Here is a 14260-nt window from a genome sequence, read left to right on the forward strand (position 1 = left end):
GCAACTTTCTATTCCGTCTCAGGATTGCTCCATTGGACCAGACATGTGCAATGTGAAATGCTACTACTGGCATCCCTTTGGTCTGCTGACTGACAGCACAAGAAGGTATAAAGTGAGTGAGGTAGGGATGTTGGACAGGCATGGGTGTCCTTCACGTGGACACATGTTGGTCTGAGAACCAGTTATCTCTTCACCTCTGCTGTTCAGACTGTCCATCAAGGCTGCAAGGAGACCAGCCTGCTGGAATCACTGGCAGAAAGTCGTTTGCTTTCCAGATGCTTAATCTGTGAGCAGGAGCTGCTGTGCAGATGGGCTGGGCTGGTGCTCTTGCTGCAGGTAGGAGCTGAGCTGCTGAGTAGAGGTTGAGTGGGCATCCACCATCTCCTTGATGGGAAGTTCTTTTCTCTCCTTGACATCTTGCCTCTCTGATGACCAAGGAAATGGCTGAGCTTGTGAAGCATCAGAGTATTAGCAAGACAGACATCAAGAAGATCCAAATCTCCTTTTGCAGCAGAGCAGAAAGACTAAGCAGAAAGTAAGTCCCAGATCCGGGCTATAGGTGAAGAGTGAGTAAATCCATCATCCAGCCATTACCAAGATGCTGTGATCTACATTTAGCCATCTGAATGATGCTTCTGATGGAGTGTTCAAGTTGGGAGCACTGCTACCCTGGGATCCCACAGTGGAGACAGCTGGGCATGTCTGGGAAGTAAATCCCACCTTAAATCACCGATCAGACTTGCCCAGATCTGTGCAATCACCGGGGAGGGACCTGGCAGGCTCAGTAAAATGTTCAACATTGAGTGGATGCATCCAAATCTGTCTGTGAGTTGAAAGAGGCATGGATCCAAGGGGGGAAAAAAGAGTTCACGTGTGATCCTGCAATGTGATCATGTAAATAATGCCTCTAACTGCATGATCACATCACAGGATCTCCTGCGACTCCAGGTCTCCTGCAATGTCTGGCACCTGGAAGGAGTTGCACAAGCATGCTGGAGTTCAGTGTTTCCTAACACTGGAGCACTTGCCTGTGCAGTTGTTGCACACTACTTCCACCAGATGAGACGTCCCTGACAGCAGAGAATCAATTTGTTGGTCCCAGTTCAGGGGTGCCGAGAAGCCTATGTTAAATTAGTGGGGTATTTTTTTCCTGTGTTCCTCCAGGATATTGGCCAAGGTCCATAAGGGCAGCATAGGACCCTTATAGTGACCTAATTAGCCAGAGAAGAAACTCCAGCTATTTTCATTCGAGCCTCAGGAAAATAAAAATAAAAAGAAGAAAGAAACAGTATTCTCAAAGCTGGAAGGCAGAGTGGTGGCAGAGGGGATGAATTTCAATGCTACAGATGCATTACGTAATCAACAGACCCCAGGGTTTCAGCAGTCACTTAGGGCAGTGGTTCCCACCTCCTGCCCAGTCAGTGGGGATCAGAACCATCCATCCCCTTAGTGCCTCTCAGCTCCCTGGGATACTGGGAGGGAGCAGCAGGATCATTACTCAGACCCCACGTGAGTGGGTTTCCTTCCTGCGCCGCCAGCCCAACCTTCTGATGTTTTGTTCGCTTGCGAAGCTCTGGGAGCCAGGATCTGCAACTGGCGCAGGAGCTCCTGGAAAATCAAAGGGAAAGAACAACATCTTGGGCTTGCTGAGGCCCTCTTCACTCCCCTGCTGAGATGCATGGGCTTCCCAAGCTCTGAGAAGGAGGAAGGGAAGGGCCGTTCCCTTTTCCCCCGCTCCTCTCACTGCTCCACAGGGTGGGAAATGGGACCCCAATAGTCCCTCTTACATGGAAGTGGTAGTAAACAGGGGTGGGGAGGCAGTTCAGCTCTGTAAATCATCCTGGACGGGAGGTTACCAGGCTTCGTCTATTTTAGTACTTTTCTACACTGATGCCAAAGGCAAAACTCTTAGAAGTTGTTCTAAAAACCCTTCAGATTACTCCCCCTGATCCAGATCCTTACTGTTGGTCTCTCTACCCAAATCTTGGTGCAGAACAAGCTGCCTTAGGCACTGCTGACTTGAGGGCTGTTATCATTTATAGCATGGATGACTGGCTGAGAGCCAGAGATTTTCCCTGTCCTTTTTTTATCAACAAGTGCAAATCAATTGCAGGTTTCTCACTGTCTCATCCTTTGTCCAGTGACAACACTTAAAAACATGCCGACCTTCAGGAAATGCAGCAGTTTTGTCTTAAGCCCTATGGATGGTGCCTGAAGGTCCACAGTTGTAAATGAAAGAGAAGGGTATAACTAGCACTAGATTTTACAGATTTCTTACAAAAAGACAGAAATCTGTCCCTCGGAGAAGATTCGCATTTGTCCCACTGCTTCCACACCCACTGCACAACATCTCCCTCTTCCTTGACCAACTTGACCCTTCTGGGGTTATTCAGACCTACTTTTTCCACCCTCTCTCCTCTTTCCATATCTGCCTGACAGAGATGGGCAGGAGTCAAGCCAAAGCCTTCAGCCATAGAGCCCTCAGCTCCTGCCCTGCAGGGACTCTTCCACATGTCAGGAGAGCTGGGCAAGGCCTTGCTGGGGCTGAATTCCCTGTGCATGGGCACCAGAAGTGTAGGGACAGGCAACACACTGGGTTTGATCAATCTAGTTGATGTGGAAACTGCTCTTGACTGATGCTGGGCTTGAGCCTGTAGGGTTGAGGTTGGACATCAGCCTCCAAAGAGGTGGTGGAATCTCCCTCCTTGATCAACCACAGCCCCTGGCCATGGTGCTGGGCACCCTGCTCAGGGAGAACGTGCTGGGGCAGGGGGGACCTAGAGGTGCCTCCAGCTTCAACTGTTTTGTCATTCTCTTGATTGATCTGGCACAGAGTATTGCTAATAATCTGGTTGCCTTTGCCCTGTTGCCCTCCTATCCCAGCTCTGGTTGCCTTGAGGCCAACACTCTGCTCTGCGCCTTCACTCCTGTTTTCCCATTCCAAGTGTTTATCCTCCCTCACGTAGCCCTGGGGGAGCCATAGGATTACATGGAGGGAGAAGTTATTTTTCCTTGACATAAACAGCCAGGCCTTTCCTCAGCCTCTTCTCTTGAAACGTGGAGGTAGGCCCTGGACTCATAACATCCGGCAGGAGGGGCTGGCCTTATCTGCCAGGAAACACTCAGCTCCGGATACATCCTCCCTGCTCCCGGCACCCGAAGCAGCTCCCATTGGCAGTGCTGGGCAGGAAACCACTCAGCAGCTTGTCTCATTCCCTCCTCTGGAGGGATGGGAGGGAGGGTCTGAACCTGCCCTCCCTGCTCCGAGGAGGAGCTGCAGCTCCATGGGGTGCATGAACCAAGGGGTGGAAGGAGAAGGATATTTGTGAGCAAACAGAGGTTAATGTGGGCAAAAAAGGAATCTGGGGGAGTGTGTGGTGTCAAGGATCTGCCCCTGGTGTGATCCCCTCAATCAATTCTTGCTACCGTTTCACTCCCAGGCTGCCTGCTTTCTGCTCTAAGAGCAATGGAAGGAAAAGAATAATCTCACATCTGATTGTGTAGCATGGGGCAGAGACCCCTGGTGCCAAGGACAACACAGGGACTTTATCCTGCTCCGATTCTTGGTAAGAGGCAGCTCGTGTCGCAACACCAGACAGAAAAAGGATGGGAGGGCAAGAATTGTTAGCTGCATTTTACAAACAGGGAAACTGAGTCACGGAGATGCTGCTTGTCACCAGGGTCTGCCCCTGCTCTGTGTCATAGGGACAAGCCCTCTGTGCCACCCAGATCACACCCAGCTCTTCCTGCCACTGGTGATGCTCTCTGAAGAGGACAAACCCTGGGATCAAGCTGCCCCTTTCCAAAATATCCCTTCTTCCTGAAGCCTTGTGAGATGGGGGCCACCTCCCCCCATCAGAGGTCAGGACATGCAGGAGAGGAGCCACCACCTGCTCAAGGGACGTGAAGGTCATCACCCATCATGACAGGGCATGACACATCCCACAGCCTTCAGCCAGTCCCCATCCAGGGCTATCCGGGAAGGTGACCTCATCCTGGCTCCCAACGCCCAACCACCAAGGGTCAAGGGCAGCTTGGGGACAAGGGTTGGACTCATTCTCTGGCTACTTCTTGGCAAGGAGAGGGTCTTATTTTGGCCCAGCCTTGCCACCCTTGAGCTTTAGCCCGGTCTGAGGTCATTTTATCCCTTCCTGCAGCTCTGATTTGATTTTCCTGCTGGTTTCCAGCCCGGAGAAAGCAGACCACAAACCACAGGACTCTGGTGTGCACAGGAAGGGAGGGGAATCATGCCCAGGAGTGATGGGGAAAGAGTCCTTGGTGTGGAGATCTCCTCAACATCTCTAAATCTCCATGACCATCCTCTGCAGAAATATTCCTCTCCCAACCTAAAAAAAAAATTAAAAAAAGGCCCCTTTCCACCTCTATTAGCTTCTCATTTTCTAGCTGCCCCCTGCAGATGTGCCTGGGAGAGTGTTAAATCCCAATAGCTTGTTACGGGCTTGGGGTAGAACTCATATGATGCCTTCACCAGGCTGCCAGAGAAGGGACAAACAACTCTGCTCCCAAATTTCACCTCCACTGCTGATGTGTGCCAGGAGGGAGATGGCGGCTGCTGCCGGCGCTGGGCATGTGCCCAGATCTGGATGGCAAAGCCTGGCTCCCAGGAGCCACACCTCGCCTTGGCTGCATCTCCCAGTGCCCTCGGGGGGCCCCCAGCTCCCAGCCTGGGCCTGCAGCTGCTCCCGGCGTTCCGAGCATGGGGTGACATGCTACTGCTGCTGCTGCTGCTGCTCCTCACATGGCTCTGCACTGGGTGAGTGGGGACAGGCTCATCTCATGGGAGTCACAAGGCTGGGGTGGGCAGAGAAACCCCTTTTCCCCCAGGAGACAGACTCTATCCATCACTGAGAGCTCTGAGCACGGGCTTTGCACTTTCCAACAACAAATATATGGGATGGCAGTCATCAGAGTTCACTGTCTGAAAGGCAAAGCCATGGCAGAACCATGAAACACCATGACAGAGCAATGCTGCTCTTGGCTATGCTGCTCCATCAGTGTTGGTACCAGCAGAAGCTTTGTGCCCTTGTGTCATGCCAGTGCAAGAGTCACTGCAGTGAGAGATGCCAGCAGGACACCCCACGTCATCCAGTTCACAGCAGGACCTAAAGGGGTGTCCAGCTTCACATGGCCACGTGTGGGTTTGGATGCCTGAGTAATGGGCAAAGGAGAACACAGAGCTATCTATATGGGGACAGAGTTGGAGACAAAGGAGTATCCCAGGACTAAGTGATCATTATAGGCCTCTCTAAACCAACTCATCCTATAAGCACAGGATGGGGTATATGGGTGCCTCCCTGGACAGACATCCACCTTCTGGACTACAGGCTGCCTGAGTCACAAGTCAAAGGAGTTTGGAAGGCAAGGCAGCCTGATTGGATTGGATTGAACTGGGTTGGGTGACCTCTGGAGCCCCTTCCAGCCAACATACGCAGGCAGTCATCACAGTGTGCATTAGGAAATGCACTCCTCCATCAACAGTGCCCACTGACACACCAAAGGCAGAGCCCTGTCTTAACCTCACCATGTCACCTACGTAGAACCCAGCACTAAAAGGTCTACCCATGAGATGACGGAAGCAGGATCAAGGATGACGTGCCACCCCACCAACACAGTGCAAGAAGGAAAAGTATGAACACGTCCTACCTCCAGATGGTCCATCAGAAAACAAGCCACAGGTTGTAAAGATAACCACAGATCTCTTTTATTACAAAATAAAAATAAAACAACCAAAAAACAAAACAAAACATAAAAAAAATCCAGAAGTTTGGCTGAAAATGCAAAAAAAAAAACCCAAACCAAAACAAAAAACCTTAAAAAAAAATAGCACTTGCACAGGAAATGTTTCTCCTTTGAAAGCTTCGTCAATAGCGACAGCAATTTAAATCATAAAACAATCATCGTATAAAAAACATATTTATTTAAATTAAATATTTTATGCAAACTCATCTGTACACTCATTCAAAATGCATAGAGTCACACAAAGAGATGGAATGTATTAGCTTAAAAACCTGCGAAGTGGTGTTTCTTAAGTATTATTTGCAATTATTATTAATACACGTTTGGGACTGAAACCAGAAAATCATAGCCACGCTACTAACTAATCATTACCAAGTGCCATACAGTAAACACTAAGATTAATCATGTCATATAACTGATTTAAAATAAAGCTTCATCTTTATGAAAAGAAAGAGAACTCGAGCAATACAAAATCCGAGGGGAGGAATAATGGAAGGAATAAATCAATGTACAGCTTTATTACAAGCAATAATACGCGGAAGTTGGAGGAGACATTGGGCACAGCGGCTTGAAACATTAAGCGTTCATCCTCAAAGGATGCTTGATAAAAACATGTCTGCTACATCATCATCTCGTTGCCAAAGTGCTCATCTGAAGTCTTTTTCCTGGCTTGGCGGGGTGCGAAGCTCCTGCCACTCTCACTTTGGGATCGCTCTTGTTGGGAAGCCAAGCAGGATCCATATAGGGCCGGATCCTGCCACGCACCCCTGATTTCAGCCTCGTGGCTGAAATGCATGGAAGTTGCACCCTATGCTGCCTCTGGTGCCCACCCAGGGCTGCTGCCTTGTCCTCTGGGGTGTCCCCAGGGATGAAGACACTGCCTGGGATAACACATGTTTGAGGATGGGGGATAAGGCGATGTTTGACTCTGCCGGTGTGCTTGGCCTGGCTGGGAGGCAGCATCACCCACACCAAGAGCAGGGACATGAGGCAGCACTGCTTGCCTGGGCCCAAAACCCAGAGCAGGCTCTTTGGGTAAAGCACACTCACAGATCACGTGCTCACTTAGCAAAATCTTCCCTTTTCCCCCACTTCCTGACCTTTCCCTTTCAAAGGGGTTTCGCCCATGCTGTTTGTGAGCTGCCGTGACTCTCCCAACTCCAAAGCAGAATTGAGGGTACTCCAAACCAGGATGCAGCCTTTCTGTGCACCCAGACCATCTCTGCTTTGGAAGAGGGGCTTCGACAGCAGGAACCTCTGTCGGCCATTACAGAGCACGACACCCAACGCTTTGCACCAGTGGCAAGCTGACGACCGAAATCCTTTACCTAAGCACCAAGGAGACTCCATGGCCCTCGTGGTTTGGATTCGGACACCCTAAGGGGAAACGAGCAATGTCCCCTTACAATACTGTTAGGTCCTTCCTCAGCAGGTCTACGTGGCCACAGCTCTAGGAGACGCTGTAGTTGTTGTAGTAGGTGGCCGTGGCGTCAGCAAGGACGGAGATGAGGCTGGTCTCTGCAGCGTGGGAGCTGCCAGCTGTTGAGGCCGCTGGGACGTGTCCATTGGCCAAGCCTCCAGCGTGGTGGTCGCTGTGGCCGGGGGTGTTGAGATATTGGTCAAATTCATTACGGTCCATCTCTCCCAACAGCTCAGCCTGGCTCAGCTGGTCCAAGGTGTCAAAGCCATGGTGGTCGGGTGGTGGAGAGAGCTGGCCCAGGTGGGCATGGAGGCTGGTGGGGTGCAAAGAGGGGAAAGTGGGTGTGTAGTAGCTTGGAGGAGGAGGAGGAGGAAGAGGAGGACAGCTGGAGGCCGGGGGGATCATGCAGGAATTTGGCTGTGGCATGGGGCTGAGCGGGTGGTGGTTGCACGGGAGGGAGCTGCCCGCGTACTCCGGGGAGAAGGAAGCTCCGGCGAGGTGGGAGCAGTGATGCTCCTCAGGGCAGGGTGAGGAGAAGAAGCTCTGTTCAGGGTCTATGGCGTCCAACGGAGACATCTCGGGAGGGGTGGGCAGCCCATAGGGGTAGGTGTCCACGCTGGTGCTGCTGCCGCTGCCTGGCGGGTCCCGGTAGCCCCGGATGGGCGGCAGCCCTGTGCGAGGGGGATACTCACCCGGCCCCTCTTTCTCACCCCCGGCCCGGCCACAGGTCCGCTTCTCAGGCACGGCGTTTTGGTCCCGTGCGAGGCTGCCCAGCAAAAAACCGGGGTCTACCCGCTTGCAGATTCTCTTGACTTGCTTCTTCCTGCGGGGCCGGTACTTGTAGTTGGGGTAATCTTGCATGTGCTTGACCCGCAGCCGCTCAGCCTCCTCCACATAGGGTCGCTTCTGTGAGAGGCTCAAAGCCTTCCAGGATTTGCCTGCAAAGGAGAACAAAAATCCCCTTAGCACCCGTGGATGCCATCTTCCCGGGTCCCAACCCATAGGAAGGTTGGGGTATCCCACTGCCACGTAGAAGACGCATCCTACACACACAGTAGGAGGATGAGACGGTAAGGAAAGTGGTCTGAAGCCAGTTTGCCAACATCCTACCCACATCCTGAGTCCTCATGCAGGGTCATGCTGTGCTCAGGGTGCGCCGAGCCCCACTGCAAACAACCCAAGGCAAATAAACTCCCCCGGGGCTGGATCCTGCACTGCCTGGCTGGGACTCAGAGCCCGGCAGGGAAGTGCTGCCGTGTGGGGCCATGCCCGGCTGAGCAGGGGTCAGGGCGAGGTGTCCCTGGATGCATCCCAACCCCGGCCGCTTCGACCTCACCACTCCCTGCCCACTGTGCTTCCACCCCAAACGTGAGCTGCACCAGATGTCCCCAGAATACGGGGGTTGGGGGGGTCACATCCCACAGTACAGACATCCCGGGCTGATCCTTGGGGGTAGAAATGAGGAGATCAAAAGAGATTCGGTGCATTCCCCATCTCCCAAGAGAGAGCAGAAATGACACTATAAGCTGAGATGCTGCCTGGAAAACCAGCAAGGAGAAAACCCAAAAAAACACCAAAGAAAACACCGCAGAACTGCCCAAGGAAACACAAAGTTTGGGTAAGAGGCTGGATGGAGGAGTGTTGCAATTCGAGCAGCTCGTTCTCAGGCTCTTAGGGCTGGTTGAGTCTCCTTGCCCACGGTGTCACACGAGAAATGAGGATCCGGAAAGGGGGGCAATAGTGGGTATGGAGTGTGGGGGGGAAATGAGAGCTCAAAACAGCAGAAACACCCCAAAATCGCAATGGGGGGAGAGGGGAGGCAGGGGAGTGGGAAAGCAAAGGCAGGCAGGAAAATTTGGGGGCCCCTCCACATGCACACAGTGGGATTTGCATCTCCAGGGGCAGCAAGGAGCACACGGGGGTTCCTATACTTGGGGTGCAGGACCCTATTTGTGGGATAAGGAAGGGATAAAGAACCTAAGGGAAGTCACCCCACAGGCACTGACCAGGGGCTCTGAGTCCCACGGGATGGCTGTGTGGATGCCCATCCCGGGGCACGGGGCCTGGGTGGGCTCTGCCTTGTCCCTCCCCACCATGGGATGCTCACCCACCCGAGCTCTCCCCCCCCAACCCCCGACCCTCTCACCGCCCCGGCTCCTCACCGAGCATCTTGCTGAGCTCCGCGTTGTGCAGGTCTGGGTTCTGCACGGCCAACCTTTTCCTCTCGTCCTTCGCCCACACCATGAAAGCGTTCATAGGGCGGCGGATGCGACTCTCGCCTCCCTTCTCCCCCGGTGGACACCTTGGGGGCGGCCCCGCTTGCAGCCCCTCTGCCTCCCCCCCTTCCAACCTCTCCGGCCACGGGTAGGTGCTCAGCATCGCGGCCATGGCCCGGCCCCCCCCGCCCCCCGCAGCTCCTCCACCCGCTGCGCTACGTTGCGCTGCCCTCGGGGTCCCCCGCGCAGTCCCAGCCTCCCCACCCGACCTCCCCGTATTTATGAGCTCCTTGGAAAAAACCTCCTCCAATGACACCGAAGGGACGGAGCTGCTCCTCCTTGTTTGCAAACTCCTCACCCGGGCAGGAGAAAACTTCTCCCCACCCTCTGCCGGGCACCCCCGGGGGAGGAGAAGGAGGGGGGGTGGGGGGTGGGGGGGAACACAGCACCTCGCTGCCCTTCCCCCCCACCGCCCCCTTCCCTTTATAATAGATTTTAGGTTCTTTTTTTCTTTCTTTCTTCCTTTTCTTACGTTTTATTTATTTATTTATTCGTACTTGGCTTTGCACGGCAGGAGTGGAGGGAGGGGGAAGGGAGCTGGGCTCCCACTTTTACCTTCAAAGCGGTTGAAAAGTGGGGAGAAGGGATGGAGGCGTGGGATATATCGCGGGGAAGGGGTGAAAAGGGGGTTGGGAAAGGAAAACAAAAATGTTCCCAGAAGTGGGTTCCCAAAATATCTGGTCAAGTCACCCCCCCCTCCTCCCTCTCCCCATCATTGGCTCATTCAAAACCTTCTTAATGTTTTGGTGAGCTGCAAGGGGAGCCCTCCTGCCCGAACCGTGCATCTGTGTTGTGTGTTCTCACCCCATTACCACAAATTCCCACCTATGGGAGGAAGCTGGGACCCGGTCGGGAGGTTTGCAGGGTCACGCAGAGCTGAGGACAGCAGAGGGGTTGCAGCATCCCCCTTAAGCCCCCATTACTCACCACTGGGATGTGTGGAGGAGGTGGAGGGCCAACATGACACTCTTCTTACTGCTGTGCATTGTGGTGCAAAGCCCAGATGGGATGGAAGCACCACCATCACGTCACCGTATCCCCCATGAACAAATCCTAAATCCTATTTTGGTGCAGGAAAATCACGGCTCAGTTCCAGTTGGGACTTAGGACCAGCACGAAGGTGACAGGACCGAACCAGACCCCTCACCCAATTCAGCCCTGAGGAATATATTTCAGCCACTTGATTCCTTTATGATTCTGACCCCCTGACATGGGCTTGGCTTTGACTGATGGTGGATTTCCTCCCTGAGCTGCCAGAAAGTTTTGGGGCCAGAGGGGAAGGCATTTCCTTGAGCTGCCCCCGATGCAGAGAGAAGGGGAAAAATCCAAGGGCAGGGTGTTTGTGCAGGTAGATCCGTGTGCCTGGGTGTTCCTATTGACTGTGGGCAGGTTGCAGAGGATGGGATGTGAGGTTTGTGATCTGTCTGGGTTTCCTGGTTTGTGGGATTGCTGCTGTGCTGCTCCCCAGGACCATCCCAAAACCTCGCGGAAACCACAACATTTTCCAAAGGAACTGATTAAATCTATTAAGCTATTTACACGCAGGCTCGATCAGAGCTGTGTTATCTGGGAATACAACAGGAAGGCAAACTTCTCTTCAATCTAAAAGGCGCAGGAGATTTCCTGAGCTTGGGGTAGGTTGACAAACCCTTGACACACACACAGAGCATTCGCCTTTCATCTGAGTTTCGGAGCCATGTTGGCCCCATGTCATGACTCAAAGTGCTGGGACAGAGCAGGGATGGGGGCTGCCGAACCCTCACCCCACTGCTGTGTGTTTTGCAGTGGGGAATCATAGAATCACTGAGGTTGGAAAAGACCTCCAAGATCATCAAGTCCAACTATTAATCCATCCCCATCATGCTCACTAAGGACGTTCCTCACTGCCGCATTTCCATGTTCCTTAACACCCCCAGTGGTGGTGACTGCCACAAAATGCTGCACAGGTCCATGTCTTTCTCCTCCTCATTATTTATTTATTTATTTATTTATTTTCCATACAGTTTTCCACAGGAACTGCATCTCCCAGTGTTTGGCTATACAGGGCTGGGTTGCAAAGACCCAATGAGGAAAGATCCAATGAGCAAAGACCCAAAGAGTAAAAACCCAATGAGCAAAAACGCAATGAGCAAAGACCCAAAGAGCAAAGACCCAAAGAACAAAGACCTGAAGAATAAAAACCCAAAGAGCAAAAACCCAATGACCAAGGACCCAAAGGATAAAAACCAGAGAGCAAAAACCCAATGAGCAAAGACCCAAAGAGAAAAAAACCCAACAGAGAACCAAAGAGCAAAGACCCAAAGACCAAACTCTCCATCCTCTTAGAAAACTGAGGGCAAAAACCCTCCACATCCTCTTTTTTCAGGCTTCCCTTTAGTAGGAGTTAAAACACACTGAAACTCGGGCTGTTTTTCTTTTGAACACGTTACGCCGCTCAGCATTATTTTTAAGCTCTTGGGATGCACGAGGCCTGGCTGCAGTCATTATGATAACACCACCACCTCTACACTCTGCCCTGGGGGCCAGGAGATTTTTTCACGGCAGTGCTACAATAAATCCCCTCCAGGGAAAAGGAAAGGAACAGATGGATCCCATTGGAATCCATTGGCACAACGTGGCCGAGTCCCTCCTGTGTTGCAATTCCAGGATGAAAGTAAAAATCCACGGAGGCTCTCGGACGAATAAGAAACACTCGTATTATTTTTCCCCCCATTCTCCTTTAGCACCTGGCGTTCTGATTGCATTAGTAAGATGGGTTTCATTCTGCGCCCTACTGAAAATGCAGGTTAAACCTGTCCCGTAGGCAGCGCCGCGTTACATAAAGGCAGCTGGGGCCATGTGAAAATGCCACCTCTTCCCCGCGACAGCACGGGGTAATCAGCAGCAGTCGGGGAAAGCTCCTCTGGACTTTATTTTCTGCTTACCTCCTGGATTGCAGCGCGACGCTCACCTGTATCTGGGGCACGGGAAAAGGCAGGAGCTCTCACAGGGATTTGATAGCAGGGAAATTGCCGAGCTCAAACAGAGCCAGCAGACAAAGGGGGGAAGGAAGCTTTGTTCTCCCCATGTCCTGGGGAACGGAGGCAGCAGCTCCCATGGGGCAGCACAGAGAATCCCTATAGCTGAGGCCACAGCCCACTCTAAAACAAAAATCTCCTGTTTTGGTGTTTTAACCTCAAAAGGTGATTCCCTTTTTACAAAGCAACCTCCCCACCCCCCATCTTGGAGAGAAGAAAAAATGCGAGGAAGCACAAATCCTAAATTAGCTCAATATTCGCATCTTCCTTAATCACAGACGGAGCCCTCCTCCCTATGGGTGGTTGTGAAGAGGTTGCTTTGACCCCTCCCTCTCTCCCATCCAGGCACCATCCGGGTGCTGGGAGATGCCACAAAGTTCCCTTTGCAGGGAAGGATTCACAATGGGAACATTTCATTTCAGCATCAGTTTTTTCCACCAGCGCCATTTGTGAAATCCAGTTCTAATGGCTCCAAGGACGTTTGGGTTGGTTTGAAGGTGGGGGGGGTGGAATCCAACACAAAACTCAGAGTGACTCAGAAGTAGTATTTAAGTTGTGACTTGCTGAGAAATGGAGTTTCACTTTGGCATCGGGACAATTTTCCCACTGCTGCAACCACAACCCTTTTCTCTTTTCTTATCCTATTTACCAGCCCCACACCACCAAACGTTTGCTTGCAGAAAGACAAGTTTGCTTATCCCAGGGATAAGTAGATGGCCAACACCCTTGTTGATGGCAGCCCGGCCTTCTGGGTCACCTGGGCCACATTGAGTGCAAGGGAATGATCTTGGTCCATACACACACATGGCTTGCTCTGAAAGTAATGCCTCCTATTTACTTCATGGAAACTACAACCAATACAAATAGTGATTCCATGCCAGAAGCCCATTCTGTCACACTGCCCTTCTGCTGCCATCTGAACACATCATGGGATGTTGGTGGGAAGGTTCGGCCTCTACTGCCATCCCACCAACATCCACAATAGCCCACAAATGCATGTACAGCCGAAAAGCAGCGACACGAATAAGGTGTGACTGCAAAGCAAAGGGTATTTCCCTCTGCAAAGAGCTTGTAAAAGCCTGGTAAACAGCCATCATCAGTCTTGAGCTGAGTATCTGATTGCCACGATGGAGGTGGCCACACTGCCAGCCATGCAGGGCCACAAGTTGGACACGCTGACCCTTAATGCTGTCCAGCCACATTGCAAGTGCTGTGGCTGAGATTCACAGCCCATAGCAAACCCCCATGCCCAGGAGCAAGACAGATGTGAGCAATCCTCATGCTCTTCGAGGACACATTGCTGTCAGCTCTGTTTCTAAGGCTGGCATGATGCTATGCAGTGTTTCCAGTGACTTTGTGTGGTTTTCCTCTCTTCTTGCAGCTTCCTTCCTCCCCTCAGTGCTGGCAGGTCTGGAGGTTTCGTGACGTAAATGGTGCCTTTTGAAGGTGCGTGCTTGAAGAATTTCAGTCTTGTGTGTTTAAACAAGAGAAAATTGGTTAATTACATCGGTGCATTCAGCTAATTTTGCCAAGAGCTGCTTATTGGAAAGAAGCGAGCAGTGGAACCGTCTTTTGCTTAAAGGAAAACTGCATTAATTTAACAAGATGCTGAACTGAATGGGTCCCTGAGTGCATTTCCTACATTTCACACAACGCAGCTGCATCTCAGCTGAAATTCACGGAGACATAAAAATATGAAGTTCTGAATCTTAATCGTTGTTTTGAAACTTGTGCTTAATAGCACCAACAACCAGTTTTTGGATGGAAATTGGAGGAGTGGTGCTACCTAT

At 51.9% G+C, this 14260-nt stretch overlaps 1 protein-coding gene across 1 annotated transcript; it reads right to left on the reverse strand.

Moving 5' to 3' along the window:
- Window positions 1–5700: 5700 nt before the first annotated feature.
- On the reverse strand, window positions 5701–9642 carry SOX7 (SRY-box transcription factor 7). The gene is made up of 2 exons (XM_015859860.3): window positions 9340–9642; window positions 5701–8115 (listed from the first exon to the last, which is right to left on the reverse strand). Exons 1-2 carry the CDS (start codon window positions 9563–9565, stop codon window positions 7208–7210), a joined length of 1134 nt encoding a protein of 377 aa, XP_015715346.1. The 5' UTR covers window positions 9566–9642; the 3' UTR covers window positions 5701–7207.
- Window positions 9643–14260: the final 4618 nt, after the last annotated feature.

Source organism: Coturnix japonica, chromosome 3, assembly GCF_054131305.1.
Source record: "Coturnix japonica strain WE chromosome 3, WE-NBRP24, whole genome shotgun sequence".
NCBI lineage: Eukaryota > Metazoa > Chordata > Aves > Galliformes > Phasianidae > Coturnix > Coturnix japonica.

Coding starts and splice junctions, on each gene's coding strand:
- SOX7 (XM_015859860.3), bottom strand. CDS start 9,565: ATGGCCGCGATGCTGAGCACCTACCCGTGGCCGGAGAGGTTGGAAGGG. Junction 8,116..9,339: donor GGAGCTCAGCAAGATGCTCG/GTGAGGAGCCGG, acceptor TCTCCTTTGCAG/GCAAATCCTGGAAGGCTTTG.